General features: G+C 40.5%; 2 protein-coding genes across 2 annotated transcripts in view; both read left to right on the top strand.

Annotated features, from left to right (window-relative positions):
• The window catches only part of LOC106953015 (inositol hexakisphosphate and diphosphoinositol-pentakisphosphate kinase 1-like), a 44619-nt gene extending 42321 nt beyond the window's left edge, over positions 1-2298 (top strand). Inside the window, exon 24 of the mRNA XM_015041504.1 lies at positions 28-2298. Within this exon, the coding sequence (XP_014896990.1) occupies positions 28-125 (98 nt within the window). The 3' untranslated portion in view covers positions 126-2298. The remainder of the gene's footprint in view (positions 1-27) is intronic.
• Positions 2299-5786: 3488 nt separating this feature from the next.
• LOC106953004 (inositol hexakisphosphate and diphosphoinositol-pentakisphosphate kinase 1-like) lies at positions 5787-11301 on the top strand. Its single transcript, XM_015041484.1, has 3 exons — positions 5787-6653; positions 7875-7988; positions 9031-11301. Exons 1-3 carry the CDS (start codon positions 6533-6535, stop codon positions 9126-9128), a joined length of 333 nt encoding a protein of 110 aa, XP_014896970.1. The 5' UTR covers positions 5787-6532; the 3' UTR covers positions 9129-11301.
• The last annotated feature ends 5650 nt before the right edge of the window (positions 11302-16951 follow it).

Below are 16951 nucleotides of genomic sequence, written 5' to 3' on the forward strand. Positions count from 1 at the left end.
TCTTTTTTTTTTTCTTTTCCTGGGCAGACGGCAGCATCCCGTCCAGCGCCGTGTCCAGCGCGGGCCCTTCGTCCCCGACCACCGACATCTCCGGCCTCGGCCTCAACTTCAGCTTCAGCGAGTAGCTCCGCCTCTCCGAGTGACCAGAAAACCTCGGCGCTGCTGAGCAGGCCGTGCGAAGGACGTGTCAGAGTTTTCTTTCAGAAGCAGCTCTGTTCCCAGCCCTGCTCCAGAATGCACTCAGACTTCGACACGGACTGGAGCCGTTGTTCTCTGAACCGTCCTTCGGTTTGGTGACACATTTCCACTGAGGAACGCTCTGAGCGTGTCACACCAGCTTTCACACACACCTGTGCCTTTCATACGTTTTTCAGTGCCATCGCGTCAAGTGCCTGCTAACTTTTTTTTTTTTTTTTTTTATATTCCAAATTTACCAAATACGTCAAGCTAAAAAGCTTTAAACATTTTTTCGTCATTAACATTTACCCCAGAAGCCGACTGTCGAAGGAACCTCCTGCTGTGTGGATTTCCCCAGACTGGCATCTTACACATCGATCAGTTTATGCCTGAACTAGAATAAGCCTGTTTGCTACTTGCTCTGTCCTTCCAATCATGGTTTCGTTTTTATTTATTTGTTCTCTTCATATTGACCAAAAAAAAGTGTAGGTTTTGATTTTTAAGGTTTTTTTGTTGTTCTTTTTTCAGACACAGGTTTCCTCTGTAATATTCACACCACTCTGATCGATCTGTGTTATTCCCTTTGTGTATCTGCTGTTTATTGGAAGCAAACACATTGTAAATGTGCCTTTTTTATTTTATAAAATCACGTCAGGTAATCAGAAAACAATGCAGTGTTGGAACTGAAGAAACCACTAGATTAGGGCTAATCTGACAGCAGAATTAGGATCAGTTCGATTGCTGTATGCTGCCTCGATCTGCTGTCCTGCCTAATCAAAGTCACGTTTTAATGAAATGTAAATGATTTTTGGAGCTCATTTCTAACCGCGCACAGGTAAAGAACTGATCCAAATAAGTTTTGTCGGTGTTCCACTGACATGAGGGTCAGTGAGCTGAGCGCTGCAAGCTTTGGAGGTAAACACCACTTCATATTGTTCTACTGTCACGATTAATGAGGAAATCATGAATTATGCTTTAAGTTCTGCACAGCTATCAGCTATTAAACTCTAATGAGGTCTCATATGGTCTTCTCTCACTTTCTCTGGCATCTCATTAGTCGTTAAACTGACTGGAGTTTTCTCCTGCTATATGTCGTAGCGTAGCGCTTAGCCGGCTAAAGAAAGATGGCTGCTTTTTCCTCACGATAACAATCAATTTGATTATTTTGGAAATGAAGATATTTCCAGAGTAGAAGAAGAACCACCCATCCCTTTTATTTTACGCCATGGTAACTGTTTAGCAGTCAGCAAAGCTAGCAGTAGCATCTCTGATAACCAGCTAATATTAGCTTTTTATGGCCTTACTCTTCAAAGAGCAGAACAGTTAAGAGTATTATATTTTGTACAATCACTAGAACTATAAACTATGCCTACCAGAAGGACCATGTCCAATAAACCGGGTAAATCCAGCTTATTCATTGCCACGTCATAGCAACCGCTATGCTAGCAAGCAGCTAGCAGCAGGTCAGCCATTTTCTAATCAGCCTTCTACGTTTCCCCACAGGTTAAACACATACAGGTCAGTTGGAAACTGTAATTTTCTGTTTATTAAAGGAAAATGTGTCAGACCTGCACATGGAGGAGGGAGAACATGTAGCCTAAAGTTAGAGACACTGATATACTTTGCTCCAAAACCATCCGATCCAAAGTTGAATTTAAAGCATCTGAATTTATCTGTTTTACTTAAAGTCTCCTAACTTTACACTTCAATCTCTCTCTCCCTCTCTTCTTTTTTTTTTCCAGAGAGCTCGACTTCAGCTTGTTAAAGCTTAGACAAAACCACACAGTAGAAACGGTTTAAGTTATAGGAACTGTCTGTCTAAGCTGAAAATGAAATGATCCCCAAAACTTTGAAAAATCTGCTGTAGCGTCACATTCTGTTTTTTTTTCTTTGTTTTTTTAAATGATGTGTGTTAGATTTGCTTGTTTTTGTCCAAACGTGGGCTTTATAGCTGAATTCTTTACTCGATTGTTTGATATCGGCCAAAGAGATTGTGTGTTTGATTTGCTTCAGAGAAGCAGAGTGGCGCCGTAAACGTCTGTAAAACTGTTCAGGTCAGGCTGGTGATGCTGGACAAATGAAAAGTGTTGATGATAAAATAAAAAATGTTGTCAAATTGAACCTGCTGTTTGTGTCCAGCCAAATGTTAACGGCCCTGTTACATTCTGGACTTTTCATATTGTGATCAATGGCCCAGAGTCCAGACACAACAACCTTTTATTGCTCTTCCACAGTTGCAGCTCCTTTTCTCCATCCTTCATCCCCCATTCCTGCAATGTTCTTGTTTCAGTTTTACTTCAATCTTCCCCTCCCGTGTTTCCTTCACCTCAGATTATATTCCTCCTTTTTACCCTTTTCTCTCCATCATCCATCCCTTGTTTTGGTTCACCTTACTCTCTGCCGTCAACCATTTCTGGTTTCAATACTTCTCCTACTTTCACTCCCATTTGTCTCCTTTTTTTGTCTTTCTTTACCAACTATATCCACTGCTGTCATCCCACCTGATAACCACATTCTCCTCTCTCTTTCTGATATATCGACAAAAATGAAAGTTCATCACCTCCATCTATAAACCCCTTGAAAACTTCTTCCAGCTGACTCCAGCTGGAAGATATTGGGACGCAAGAATCCCGATATCTTGCGTCTGGAAACTGGGCTGTCTTGATTGAAGACCAGCTGACCTTTAAAGATCATGTTGCCTCCGTCTCTCATTTGTGTCGCTTCGCATCGTTAAACACGAGAAAAGAATCAGACCTCACTACACATGACATGCCACCCAGCCATCTGCGCTCATCTCCCACCTTGATTGCTCCAACGCTCCGCTAGCCGGTCTCCAAATCTGTACTATGAAAATATTTAGACAGTCCAGACGTCTTCAATCAGCCTAAAAGGGTACGATGTTTATGAAGCTCCACTGGCCACCCATAGCTGTCTGCGTCAGATTCAAGTCTTCGATGTTAGCCTTAAAGACTTGCGTTACGACTCGGTCACTCCAGTCATAAACAGCAGTGCCTTCACAGTCCACAAGTGGTGTACAGTTCAGACTCTTGACAACGTATCTACCAGAAGTGAGGCATTCCTCTGTCGTCTTCAAGAAACTCTTGAAGACCCAGTTTGTCAGAACATCTCCTACTTTTAGCAACCACTGAATTTACCTCTTTGCTAAACCCGTCAACTCTGACAGAATTCAGATTCAGTACGGAAAATTGAAAAGTACTTTTGCTTTGTCTCGTGCTGTTGGCAATCTGATGAAAACACTAATGATGTTTTTACCGCTCCTCAAGGTTGAAGGCGCAGAACTCTCCCAGACGTCTAGAGGAAAAGGATTCACAAATACTCTTAATACAAATGGAAATGAAATGTTGTTGTAATCATATCATCCAAGTATCTCTGAAGAGTCACTGTGGATGGTGATGCTTTGGGTAGGAATGATTTCCAGTAACAGTCCAGCAACAAACCTGAAGACGCCTCTGACTGAAGATGCTGCACAATGTGATTGTTGAAAGATGCTGACATTCCCAGGAACCGAGGGCATGATCTACCATGTCGAATATGGATATTTTACAACTTTATTCTTGTTAAAGTACGAGAATAAAGTCACTTAAGAGAATAAAGTTGAATTCTACTGTATTATTTAGACTTTATTCTCAAAATGAACTTTATTGTCGTGTTTTTTACATTTCTAAGCATGACCCTAATAATGTCATAATATTCCACAGTAAAGTTTCCTGGATGACAAAATGAGTTGTCAGCAAGCACTGCTAATCCACCTCATTTGCTTTTGCCGTTCCTTTTTAAATCTCTGATTGGGCGCTATGAACCTGAATATCTTCCTTCTAAGTAGCTTATTGTTGCCTCTGATATTAAATGTGTAACGTCATCCCTATTGGCAAATCCCTTTGGATGACAGAGTCTACCAAATATATAAACATTTTCTCATTTCCACGTGTGTTACCTCTTGTTTAATCTCCGTTTCTCTACTTGCGTTACGTCTTTGTTTCTTTTCTTGCTCAAATTCAGTCTTTGTTGCTTTCTCCTGCCGTCTTACCCTCTCAACTTTTTCTCATCCTCTGCTTTTGATTTCAGCCCTCCATACCAACAGAAGAGTGGACCTCCTACATCTTTCTTGCCTCACCCCATTTACCTCCTCTTCCTCCTCTTCCTCCTCCTCTTCTCTAAATCTCCTTTAACAACAGTGATGACTCATGCCTTCCCCTGTTGCTCCTGTGCGTTGCCATGGGGACACCCCCACATCTAATTGACTCCTCCTGAGGGACTGAACGGACAAACAGAGACGGCCGACTCACCGGAAGTTAAAAAAAGAAAAGAATCCCTGATGTAATTCTGTCTGGGAGACTTTTCATCTCTGACTCAAACACGGCAGTGTGTTCATTCGGCTTCGACGTTTAGCGCCGCAGCTTCTTTAATTTACTCCCTTAACGAGGTGACAGCTGTTTTCCAGCAGGTCGTCTAGAAAAGCCTAATCAAAGAGCGGTCGCTTCCCACCAGGGTGAAGAGCGCTTTGTTAAAGCAGAATGGATTGTAAGAGGCTTATCAAAAGCTGATTTCATTTGAGAAACGCCGCCAGGACAGGTGCGGGGTGAACAAACTCTGCGAACTGAGGAAATAAAACGCAGTCAAAAGCTTTGAGCTTTCATAAATACCTTATCATATATCATAGTGACTCAAAAATATTTTAAAGCTTTGAAAAATTATTTGTACACCTTGAATTTTTTCGACATTATGTATAAACTTAAATCCACATAATCACACCAAAAATACCCCCAACTACGTAGGGCGTGAATCTGAAGAGACAGCAGAGCATGGCGGTGGCAGCATCATGCCGTGAGAAAGTGAAGTAGTTCGGGGCAATCCTGGAAGAAAACCTGATGGAGACTGAAAAACATAATTAGAGTAAAATAAATTGGTAGAATAGTCAACAAAGTCCAGACATAATAACCAATAAAAAAAATGGCAGAAGTTTAAAATGAATGGTGTCGGTCTCCATCCAGACTGAGTTGTTTCCCCAAGACGTTAAAGCTGCTTGTTTGAAACTCCGCATCATTACCTGTTTCCATTACAAACCTGCACAAAACTGATATTCTGCTAATGTTGACAAAAATAAAATACGATTTCACGATTGAGGTGTTTCCATTTATTGAGAACATCAATTAAAATCACACCTGAATAAGTTATAAGTTCATAAAAAAAACATGCTGCGCCATCATCCTCCTACCACTTCCTGCCATCTTCTTCGTCTTTTCCGCCCCCAGTAACATCCTGTTGTTGATCATGTGACTTGTGCGATGCTATAAAAAAAAGAGAGAAGTGTTCCCACCGTAGTTTGCTGACTACACTAATTTCGTCCGAAAAACCTCCTCATTCTGGCGAAAACTTTTTATCAACAATTTTTTTTTTAATTGACGTGTTTTCATGAAGCAGATTTATTTTTGAAAATATCAAATTGCGCAATAATGGAAACGCTGCTCTGAAATGCATTGAAGTTTGTGTTTGTAACCTGATAAAAAGATCAAGAGGTGGGAATTATTTTCAGATTCATGTGCAGACGTCACTGATGGACGGTCATCAAANAACTTTCCTCTGGATGATCGCTACTTCCTCACTTCTCGGTTCCTTTAAATCCTAAATAAATCCAACTTTTTAAGTACATTTTAAACTCTGACATTTCCTATTTCTTCTTCCTTCAAATTCAAAAGGTCTGTTGTTCATAACCGTGACTGCAACTTTAAGGTTTTTTTTAAAAAAAAAATCATATAGTCACCTTCATAAAATAATAGTTTTTTTTTGTTTTGCCAAAAATAATTTTTGCAATAAAAATCACCACCTCTTAATTGCCAAAAGACGATTATTTAAGCCATTATTTTAGGAAGGTGACAATGTTACTTTTGCCATATTTTCACTTTCAAAGTACCTTCAAACTCGGCGTCATATACTGTAATCATTGTGTTGCCATGGTTACGGAGGACGCAACACGTTCCTGCGTACACACGACACAACGTTCGCCAATTAACCGGTGAGAAACCTCACGGGTGTTTTTGTAACGTGGCTCTGATTAACTGAGACTCCTGTTGCTGTGCTGCCACATCTAACCAACCCTAAAAGGCCGTCTCGTCTCGTCTCGTCTCGTCTCGTCATTTCTCGTCTTGCTGTAGATCGGTTGTTTTGTTTTTGGTTTGGCATGGAGTGATCTAGCAGCTGCCTGAGGAAGAACCAATAAGCTCAGAGTTGGCTGCTTTCCCCTCTCCTCTCCCTGCACCCAGTGATCTGGTACAGTGAAGCGTCTCTGTCTTTCTGTCTCTCTCCTCTTTAAACCGCAGGATTCGAAGGCTGCTCTATGGTGCCCTCTATCTACCCGCTGGAGACACTGCACAACTCTCTCTCCCTGAAGCAGGTGGAGGAGTTCCTCAGCAAGGTGTGCGAGAGCATCGGGGAGGCCCAGGCCAAAACCATGAAAGGTGGGTCTCATGGAAGCTCAACACTCACTGATGTTAATGTTTGGAGAAAATTCAGCTCTTATACAACTTTATAATATGTCTGACATTAGAAAAGGTGTCAAAAACATAAACATTTTATAATTATGTGATTGAGCTGCTGTTGTCTGGACTTGATTATGATGATGATTGTTCATAGCAGGTAACTTTGTTTTCTTTTTCTTATCGAAATGAGTTTATATTTGTTATGATGAGGAAAATAAGTAAAAAGATTTTTTTTTTTTGAGCAATAAATCAATTAATCGGGATAAAGTAAAATTCACCCGATGATTTCCATTCTGAGGTTTAATATTTTTTGAAAAATAATTTGAGACTCTGTAATCCATTTTATTTAAGGTTTTGATTGTGTGTTTTTATTTTAATTTCCATTTTATTTCCTGTTTTTTGTTGGGATTTTTTTGTGGGTGTTACTTGAACTATTTCACCTCCAGTGTAAAGTCTTCTTTACAGAATTACAGTTTATTAGTCTTTGAAGTGGTAAACTTGCATTACTGAGCCATTTTCAATATATTACTTAAAAATTCCCTCAAAACAACGTTATCAAATTACTGGAATAATTTATCGTCCAGTAAAGTGTTGTATTGTGACAGGTCTGTTCCTGTAGGATGTCTTTAAACCGTGGTGGATTGTGGGGCTTTGACACGACGCTGATGTTCAAATATAATCAGCTAGTCTTCAAAACATACCTGAAATGTTACGCATGAAGACCAAAATATGTTACTTATCTACGTTGATGTCGTTCAAATGCAACATGCGTTAATAATTGGGGTTGTTTTTTCAGAGGCTTGAACTAAAAACACATTCAACTTTAACCTCTTTGGTTCCTTCCTCCTTTTCTGTCCCTCCACTTCAGACTGTCCTCTCTGGTTTTACTTCACTCAGTGCACAGTTCAGACAGAAGCTGTTGGCTTTTCAAAATAAAGTAAATTTACAAAGCTTCATGATATTTATATTTATTTCAAACTCAACATAAAGTGCACAAACAGGCTGTGTAGTAAATGTGCCAAAGTATTCTTGCTTTTGTTTCAGCTCCAGCTTTATCCCCAGTAAACGGCTTTACTTGTTATCGAGTCTCATTCGGTCCACATCTCTCCACAAACATCAGTTTGCCATAATGCAGTCGGATTTGGGTTTACGTCCAGGGAAAAGCAGAACTTGAGCCTGATGTTTCTGTTTCTTCTGCAGCACTTTCTGGTTTGTTTGACTCTCAAAGTCAGACGTCTCTCTACAGCCCTCAGCAGCCTCTGTCCTCCTCCGGATCGGAGGCGTCGCTTCGTCCGCCGGGTCAGCCTCTGTGGTGTAAGTCTAACAGCATGGTGGTTTTTATAATGTCACACAAGAGGTCGACTCCTTACGGATCCCTGATGATGGGTATCTGCACAGTGGAGTTTTTAGAGAAACTCCAATCTGAAGTAAATGCGTGACACAAAGTAGGACATGATCATTAAGTGCAAGGAAGTTTGATTTTATTTTATTTTTTTTTTTTTGGTTAAAAAAAAACCAGTCAACAAATCAAGTGTCGCAAACTCCATTCAGAGGTCTCCTAAATGTTAAAAACATCATCATGAAGACCAGCGGCGCAAAAAATGGGTTAGCACGGCGCTACGCATGTGGGTGCCGTGCTAAAAGGGGCGCCAAAATAAAGGCAGAAAAATAATTGGCATTTCAGTCTTTTTCTATAGTTACCAGCTGTTTGAGTGTAGAAACAGCAAACATAAATATCTGAGACACAAACTCTCCTCTCTGAAGCAAAATCAGTAGGAACGTTGTTGCTAAATAGCACTTGGTAGAAACAACAGAACCGTTTCAACAACCCAGTTCATCCCTCTTAGCTGTGACTCGATTTGTTTTTATTTTCTTCTCCTCCTATGAAGCCTCCGCCTGCTTCCTGTTGGTTTTGATGCCACACTGTTGATTTGTATAGTACCTGTTGATTTATATCGCACCTGTTGATTTATATAGAACCTGTTGATTTATATAGAACCTGTTGATTTATATCGCACCTGTTGATTTATATAGCACATGTTGATAAGACTTTTCTGCTTACTCACTTCTCCTATCAATCTCTGCTTGTATCTTTCAGAAAAGTCTTTTTTTCTCTCTCCTTTTGTTCCCGGGCCTAAATAATGAGTGTGTAACATTTTTAACGACATGAGAGCCAAATTATTTTAGAATCTGGTGAAGATCATTTCTAAAACTCGATGGTGTGTTTATCGGTCGGTCAGTGTATAAAATCACCACATCAGATCAGATACCTGTTTTTTTTTTCTTTTTAAATACGTATGCACATTTCTGTACTTGTGGCTTTCATCTTTCTTTTTTTTTTTCTTTTCCTGGGCAGACGGCAGCATCCCGTCCAGCGCCGTGTCCAGCGCGGGCCCTTCGTCCCCGACCACCGACATCTCCGGCCTCGGCCTCAACTTCAGCTTCAGCGAGTAGCTCCGCCTCTCCGAGTGACCAGAAAACCTCGGCGCTGCTGAGCAGGCCGTGCGAAGGACGTGTCAGAGTTTTCTTTCAGAAGCAGCTCTGTTCCCAGCCCTGCTCCAGAATGCACTCAGACTTCGACACGGACTGGAGCCGTTGTTCTCTGAACCGTCCTTCGGTTTGGTGACACATTTCCACTGAGGAACGCTCTGAGCGTGTCACACCAGCTTTCACACACACCTGTGCCTTTCATACGTTTTTCAGTGCCATCGCGTCAAGTGCCTGCTAACTTTTTTTTTTTTTTTTTTTATATTCCAAATTTACCAAATACGTCAAGCTAAAAAGCTTTAAACATTTTTTCGTCATTAACATTTACCCCAGAAGCCGACTGTCGAAGGAACCTCCTGCTGTGTGGATTTCCCCAGACTGGCATCTTACACATCGATCAGTTTATGCCTGAACTAGAATAAGCCTGTTTGCTACTTGCTCTGTCCTTCCAATCATGGTTTCGTTTTTATTTATTTGTTCTCTTCATATTGACCAAAAAAAAGTGTAGGTTTTGATTTTTAAGGTTTTTTTGTTGTTCTTTTTTCAGACACAGGTTTCCTCTGTAATATTCACACCACTCTGATCGATCTGTGTTATTCCCTTTGTGTATCTGCTGTTTATTGGAAGCAAACACATTGTAAATGTGCCTTTTTTATTTTATAAAATCACGTCAGGTAATCAGAAAACAATGCAGTGTTGGAACTGAAGAAACCACTAGATTAGGGCTAATCTGACAGCAGAATTAGGATCAGTTCGATTGCTGTATGCTGCCTCGATCTGCTGTCCTGCCTAATCAAAGTCACGTTTTAATGAAATGTAAATGATTTTTGGAGCTCATTTCTAACCGCGCACAGGTAAAGAACTGATCCAAATAAGTTTTGTCGGTGTTCCACTGACATGAGGGTCAGTGAGCTGAGCGCTGCAAGCTTTGGAGGTAAACACCACTTCATATTGTTCTACTGTCACGATTAATGAGGAAATCATGAATTATGCTTTAAGTTCTGCACAGCTATCAGCTATTAAACTCTAATGAGGTCTCATATGGTCTTCTCTCACTTTCTCTGGCATCTCATTAGTCGTTAAACTGACTGGAGTTTTCTCCTGCTATATGTCGTAGCGTAGCGCTTAGCCGGCTAAAGAAAGATGGCTGCTTTTTCCTCACGATAACAATCAATTTGATTATTTTGGAAATGAAGATATTTCCAGAGTAGAAGAAGAACCACCCATCCCTTTTATTTTACGCCATGGTAACTGTTTAGCAGTCAGCAAAGCTAGCAGTAGCATCTCTGATAACCAGCTAATATTAGCTTTTTATGGCCTTACTCTTCAAAGAGCAGAACAGTTAAGAGTATTATATTTTGTACAATCACTAGAACTATAAACTATGCCTACCAGAAGGACCATGTCCAATAAACCGGGTAAATCCAGCTTATTCATTGCCACGTCATAGCAACCGCTATGCTAGCAAGCAGCTAGCAGCAGGTCAGCCATTTTCTAATCAGCCTTCTACGTTTCCCCACAGGTTAAACACATACAGGTCAGTTGGAAACTGTAATTTTCTGTTTATTAAAGGAAAATGTGTCAGACCTGCACATGGAGGAGGGAGAACATGTAGCCTAAAGTTAGAGACACTGATATACTTTGCTCCAAAACCATCCGATCCAAAGTTGAATTTAAAGCATCTGAATTTATCTGTTTTACTTAAAGTCTCCTAACTTTACACTTCAATCTCTCTCTCCCTCTCTTCTTTTTTTTTTCCAGAGAGCTCGACTTCAGCTTGTTAAAGCTTAGACAAAACCACACAGTAGAAACGGTTTAAGTTATAGGAACTGTCTGTCTAAGCTGAAAATGAAATGATCCCCAAAACTTTGAAAAATCTGCTGTAGCGTCACATTCTGTTTTTTTTTCTTTGTTTTTTTAAATGATGTGTGTTAGATTTGCTTGTTTTTGTCCAAACGTGGGCTTTATAGCTGAATTCTTTACTCGATTGTTTGATATCGGCCAAAGAGATTGTGTGTTTGATTTGCTTCAGAGAAGCAGAGTGGCGCCGTAAACGTCTGTAAAACTGTTCAGGTCAGGCTGGTGATGCTGGACAAATGAAAAGTGTTGATGATAAAATAAAAAATGTTGTCAAATTGAACCTGCTGTTTGTGTCCAGCCAAATGTTAACGGCCCTGTTACATTCTGGACTTTTCATATTGTGATCAATGGCCCAGAGTCCAGACACAACAACCTTTTATTGCTCTTCCACAGTTGCAGCTCCTTTTCTCCATCCTTCATCCCCCATTCCTGCAATGTTCTTGTTTCAGTTTTACTTCAATCTTCCCCTCCCGTGTTTCCTTCACCTCAGATTATATTCCTCCTTTTTACCCTTTTCTCTCCATCATCCATCCCTTGTTTTGGTTCACCTTACTCTCTGCCGTCAACCATTTCTGGTTTCAATACTTCTCCTACTTTCACTCCCATTTGTCTCCTTTTTTTGTCTTTCTTTACCAACTATATCCACTGCTGTCATCCCACCTGATAACCACATTCTCCTCTCTCTTTCTGATATATCGACAAAAATGAAAGTTCATCACCTCCATCTATAAACCCCTTGAAAACTTCTTCCAGCTGACTCCAGCTGGAAGATATTGGGACGCAAGAATCCCGATATCTTGCGTCTGGAAACTGGGCTGTCTTGATTGAAGACCAGCTGACCTTTAAAGATCATGTTGCCTCCGTCTCTCATTTGTGTCGCTTCGCATCGTTAAACACGAGAAAAGAATCAGACCTCACTACACATGACATGCCACCCAGCCATCTGCGCTCATCTCCCACCTTGATTGCTCCAACGCTCCGCTAGCCGGTCTCCAAATCTGTACTATGAAAATATTTAGACAGTCCAGACGTCTTCAATCAGCCTAAAAGGGTACGATGTTTATGAAGCTCCACTGGCCACCCATAGCTGTCTGCGTCAGATTCAAGTCTTCGATGTTAGCCTTAAAGACTTGCGTTACGACTCGGTCACTCCAGTCATAAACAGCAGTGCCTTCACAGTCCACAAGTGGTGTACAGTTCAGACTCTTGACAACGTATCTACCAGAAGTGAGGCATTCCTCTGTCGTCTTCAAGAAACTCTTGAAGACCCAGTTTGTCAGAACATCTCCTACTTTTAGCAACCACTGAATTTACCTCTTTGCTAAACCCGTCAACTCTGACAGAATTCAGATTCAGTACGGAAAATTGAAAAGTACTTTTGCTTTGTCTCGTGCTGTTGGCAATCTGATGAAAACACTAATGATGTTTTTACCGCTCCTCAAGGTTGAAGGCGCAGAACTCTCCCAGACGTCTAGAGGAAAAGGATTCACAAATACTCTTAATACAAATGGAAATGAAATGTTGTTGTAATCATATCATCCAAGTATCTCTGAAGAGTCACTGTGGATGGTGATGCTTTGGGTAGGAATGATTTCCAGTAACAGTCCAGCAACAAACCTGAAGACGCCTCTGACTGAAGATGCTGCACAATGTGATTGTTGAAAGATGCTGACATTCCCAGGAACCGAGGGCATGATCTACCATGTCGAATATGGATATTTTACAACTTTATTCTTGTTAAAGTACGAGAATAAAGTCACTTAAGAGAATAAAGTTGAATTCTACTGTATTATTTAGACTTTATTCTCAAAATGAACTTTATTGTCGTGTTTTTTACATTTCTAAGCATGACCCTAATAATGTCATAATATTCCACAGTAAAGTTTCCTGGATGACAAAATGAGTTGTCAGCAAGCACTGCTAATCCACCTCATTTGCTTTTGCCGTTCCTTTTTAAATCTCTGATTGGGCGCTATGAACCTGAATATCTTCCTTCTAAGTAGCTTATTGTTGCCTCTGATATTAAATGTGTAACGTCATCCCTATTGGCAAATCCCTTTGGATGACAGAGTCTACCAAATATATAAACATTTTCTCATTTCCACGTGTGTTACCTCTTGTTTAATCTCCGTTTCTCTACTTGCGTTACGTCTTTGTTTCTTTTCTTGCTCAAATTCAGTCTTTGTTGCTTTCTCCTGCCGTCTTACCCTCTCAACTTTTTCTCATCCTCTGCTTTTGATTTCAGCCCTCCATACCAACAGAAGAGTGGACCTCCTACATCTTTCTTGCCTCACCCCATTTACCTCCTCTTCCTCCTCTTCCTCCTCCTCTTCTCTAAATCTCCTTTAACAACAGTGATGACTCATGCCTTCCCCTGTTGCTCCTGTGCGTTGCCATGGGGACACCCCCACATCTAATTGACTCCTCCTGAGGGACTGAACGGACAAACAGAGACGGCCGACTCACCGGAAGTTAAAAAAAGAAAAGAATCCCTGATGTAATTCTGTCTGGGAGACTTTTCATCTCTGACTCAAACACGGCAGTGTGTTCATTCGGCTTCGACGTTTAGCGCCGCAGCTTCTTTAATTTACTCCCTTAACGAGGTGACAGCTGTTTTCCAGCAGGTCGTCTAGAAAAGCCTAATCAAAGAGCGGTCGCTTCCCACCAGGGTGAAGAGCGCTTTGTTAAAGCAGAATGGATTGTAAGAGGCTTATCAAAAGCTGATTTCATTTGAGAAACGCCGCCAGGACAGGTGCGGGGTGAACAAACTCTGCGAACTGAGGAAATAAAACGCAGTCAAAAGCTTTGAGCTTTCATAAATACCTTATCATATATCATAGTGACTCAAAAATATTTTAAAGCTTTGAAAAATTATTTGTACACCTTGAATTTTTTCGACATTATGTATAAACTTAAATCCACATAATCACACCAAAAATACCCCCAACTACGTAGGGCGTGAATCTGAAGAGACAGCAGAGCATGGCGGTGGCAGCATCATGCCGTGAGAAAGTGAAGTAGTTCGGGGCAATCCTGGAAGAAAACCTGATGGAGACTGAAAAACATAATTAGAGTAAAATAAATTGGTAGAATAGTCAACAAAGTCCAGACATAATAACCAATAAAAAAAATGGCAGAAGTTTAAAATGAATGGTGTCGGTCTCCATCCAGACTGAGTTGTTTCCCCAAGACGTTAAAGCTGCTTGTTTGAAACTCCGCATCATTACCTGTTTCCATTACAAACCTGCACAAAACTGATATTCTGCTAATGTTGACAAAAATAAAATACGATTTCACGATTGAGGTGTTTCCATTTATTGAGAACATCAATTAAAATCACACCTGAATAAGTTATAAGTTCATAAAAAAAACATGCTGCGCCATCATCCTCCTACCACTTCCTGCCATCTTCTTCGTCTTTTCCGCCCCCAGTAACATCCTGTTGTTGATCATGTGACTTGTGCGATGCTATAAAAAAAAGAGAGAAGTGTTCCCACCGTAGTTTGCTGACTACACTAATTTCGTCCGAAAAACCTCCTCATTCTGGCGAAAACTTTTTATCAACAATTTTTTTTTTAATTGACGTGTTTTCATGAAGCAGATTTATTTTTGAAAATATCAAATTGCGCAATAATGGAAACGCTGCTCTGAAATGCATTGAAGTTTGTGTTTGTAACCTGATAAAAAGATCAAGAGGTGGGAATTATTTTCAGATTCATGTGCAGACGTCACTGATGGACGGTCATCAAATACTGTTACATATTCCTTTAACTGTCGGCTTCAACTAAAGACTAAAGGAAATGAGAAATGTTCCTTTCTGTGTTCTAAAGTTAAAATGTTCTTTTTTTCCCCTCTTCAGTCACTAGACATATGTAGGGGTTCTGCGCCTGCAGCATCAGTTCCAGCCTTGTTGTGATGCAGTAAAAACACCATCTGTGTTTTCATCAGGTTATCTAAAGGATGAGACGAAGCAGATCAGGAAACACGGTTATGGATGCAAAATGTTTGCGTATTCTACAGAGATCCACGATTTTACTAAAGCCTCCATTTTGAATGTCTAAGTGCTCATTTTGTGTGTGAAGTCTGTAAAGAAAAACTTTTCCATACTCTTTTTCTCTCCCGTACATTTAATTGAAATACTGTGAGGAACCCTGATTGGTGCCAGGACTGCATGACTCAATGTCAAACTGTCCAGGGGAAATAACTCTCTCATCAGAATGACGGGCAGCGGCTCCCATTTAACGCTTCCTCCTCTTCAGTTAATTCACCAGACAGAATGAAAGTCAAGAGTTTAAGACATAATTGCCTCTTAAATGAAAAAAAAAAAATCATTTTTTTATGCTCCAATGAAACAAAAAAATGGAGAAAAAAGTTGAGAGGGCGCTTTTAATGAAATTCAACAGGCTGAAGAATAATTTTACCTTTCTATCATTATCTGTAACCCTGTAATAGTCTAGGGAATAGTTTCACAAAAACTTTATCTTTAATGGCGTCGTAACCAGATGATCAAAGTATCTTCAGAGTCTTCGATGATGGTGAGGCAGGAAGGATCTCCGTTTGCAGTGAATCTGAAGAGACCTCATGTCTCATAACATCCTAACAGCTCATTGTCCTGGAAGTAAAGATGATATTCCGCAGTGCCATGACCTGGATGACACTATCGGTTGCTAATCCGCATCATTTGCTTTAGCCACTCATCTTTAAATTTGTGTCTAGCTGAATGGTTAGAAATCTGGCCAATGAGATGTTGGGACTCGAGATTATAATTAGGGCTGCTGTAAAAGAATATTTTCATAATCGAGTACTCTATAGAATATTTTTATGATTAATCGAGGAATCGGATCTCTCTCTCTTTCTGCGCCATTCCTACCGTTCGCTCCAAAACCGTCATGGTTCTGAAGCAGAAAACCTGTCGTAGTCCAACCATCGCGCCACACAATTCAACAATGCTTATTTGCCCTAAACCCTGACAAAACGCCGAACAATTCAACACCATGCTGCTAGCGCTAAACATCTCATAGGGAGAAGTGAGAGCGCCGCCCACCACAAGTAATGAACACGGTGCGCTACATGAAACAATTTAACAAAGCTTCAAGGCAGATAAATTTTACTCGAGGAATTTTAATAATCGAGGTACTCGACTCATTCAAGGAATCGTTATAGCCCCAGTTATGATCCTTGTCCATTGTGACGGACGGAAGAGATGGTTTGAACCTCCTCCTCTCTCTGCATCCACGGAGCCCCATTTTCAGCTCCTCTGCGTTGTAGTTCAGTTATTATTTGAGCTTTTGAGATGCTAATCAGCTGCTCCCAGTCATAAAAACAATACCCTGTGGCCGAGGTTACGCATGGCACAGCCAGGAATGCAGCAGCGGATGGAAAAACCCATTTGGCGGACCAAAATAGAACAATGATTACCTTCTCTGGAATTTGTTTATCCAGATTTTTCCAATGGAGCTAACAGCGGGGTCTGGTTCCAGAGCGAAGAGGGCAGGCCTCAAGGAAAGAGTCGACCAAGTCACTGTCAGAGGAGCTACAGAAGACGAGTGGGCTCTTTTTTTTCTTTCCCCACGTTGAAATTACTTTTAAAAATTCAATTCCTATTTATGACCTCTCCTTAGACGTATAAAAAGAGCGGTGTAACAGAACAGATGGAGACACGGATTAGATTTCAATGTAGTTTAATTGATGATCACCAGGCTGTTTCCCTTTTACAATGGATCTGCAGTAGTTCTAGTTTTACCAGTCAGATTTAAAGAGACAGAGATATTTGATATTGCACATAGGAAGAAAAAAACAGAATCAAGATTAACACAATGCAAAAAAACAAAACAAAACAAAAAAACAGAGAAAGAGAGAGAATCAAACAGAACTACTAATACAGCGTCTTCTTAACATGTTATAGGGCAAACAATAAAAGCACAGCCCAA

This window comes from Poecilia latipinna, unplaced genomic scaffold (genome assembly GCF_001443285.1).
Source record: "Poecilia latipinna isolate Pla-1442-1.1 unplaced genomic scaffold, P_latipinna-1.0 Scaffold555, whole genome shotgun sequence".
Taxonomy (NCBI): domain Eukaryota; kingdom Metazoa; phylum Chordata; class Actinopteri; order Cyprinodontiformes; family Poeciliidae; genus Poecilia; species Poecilia latipinna.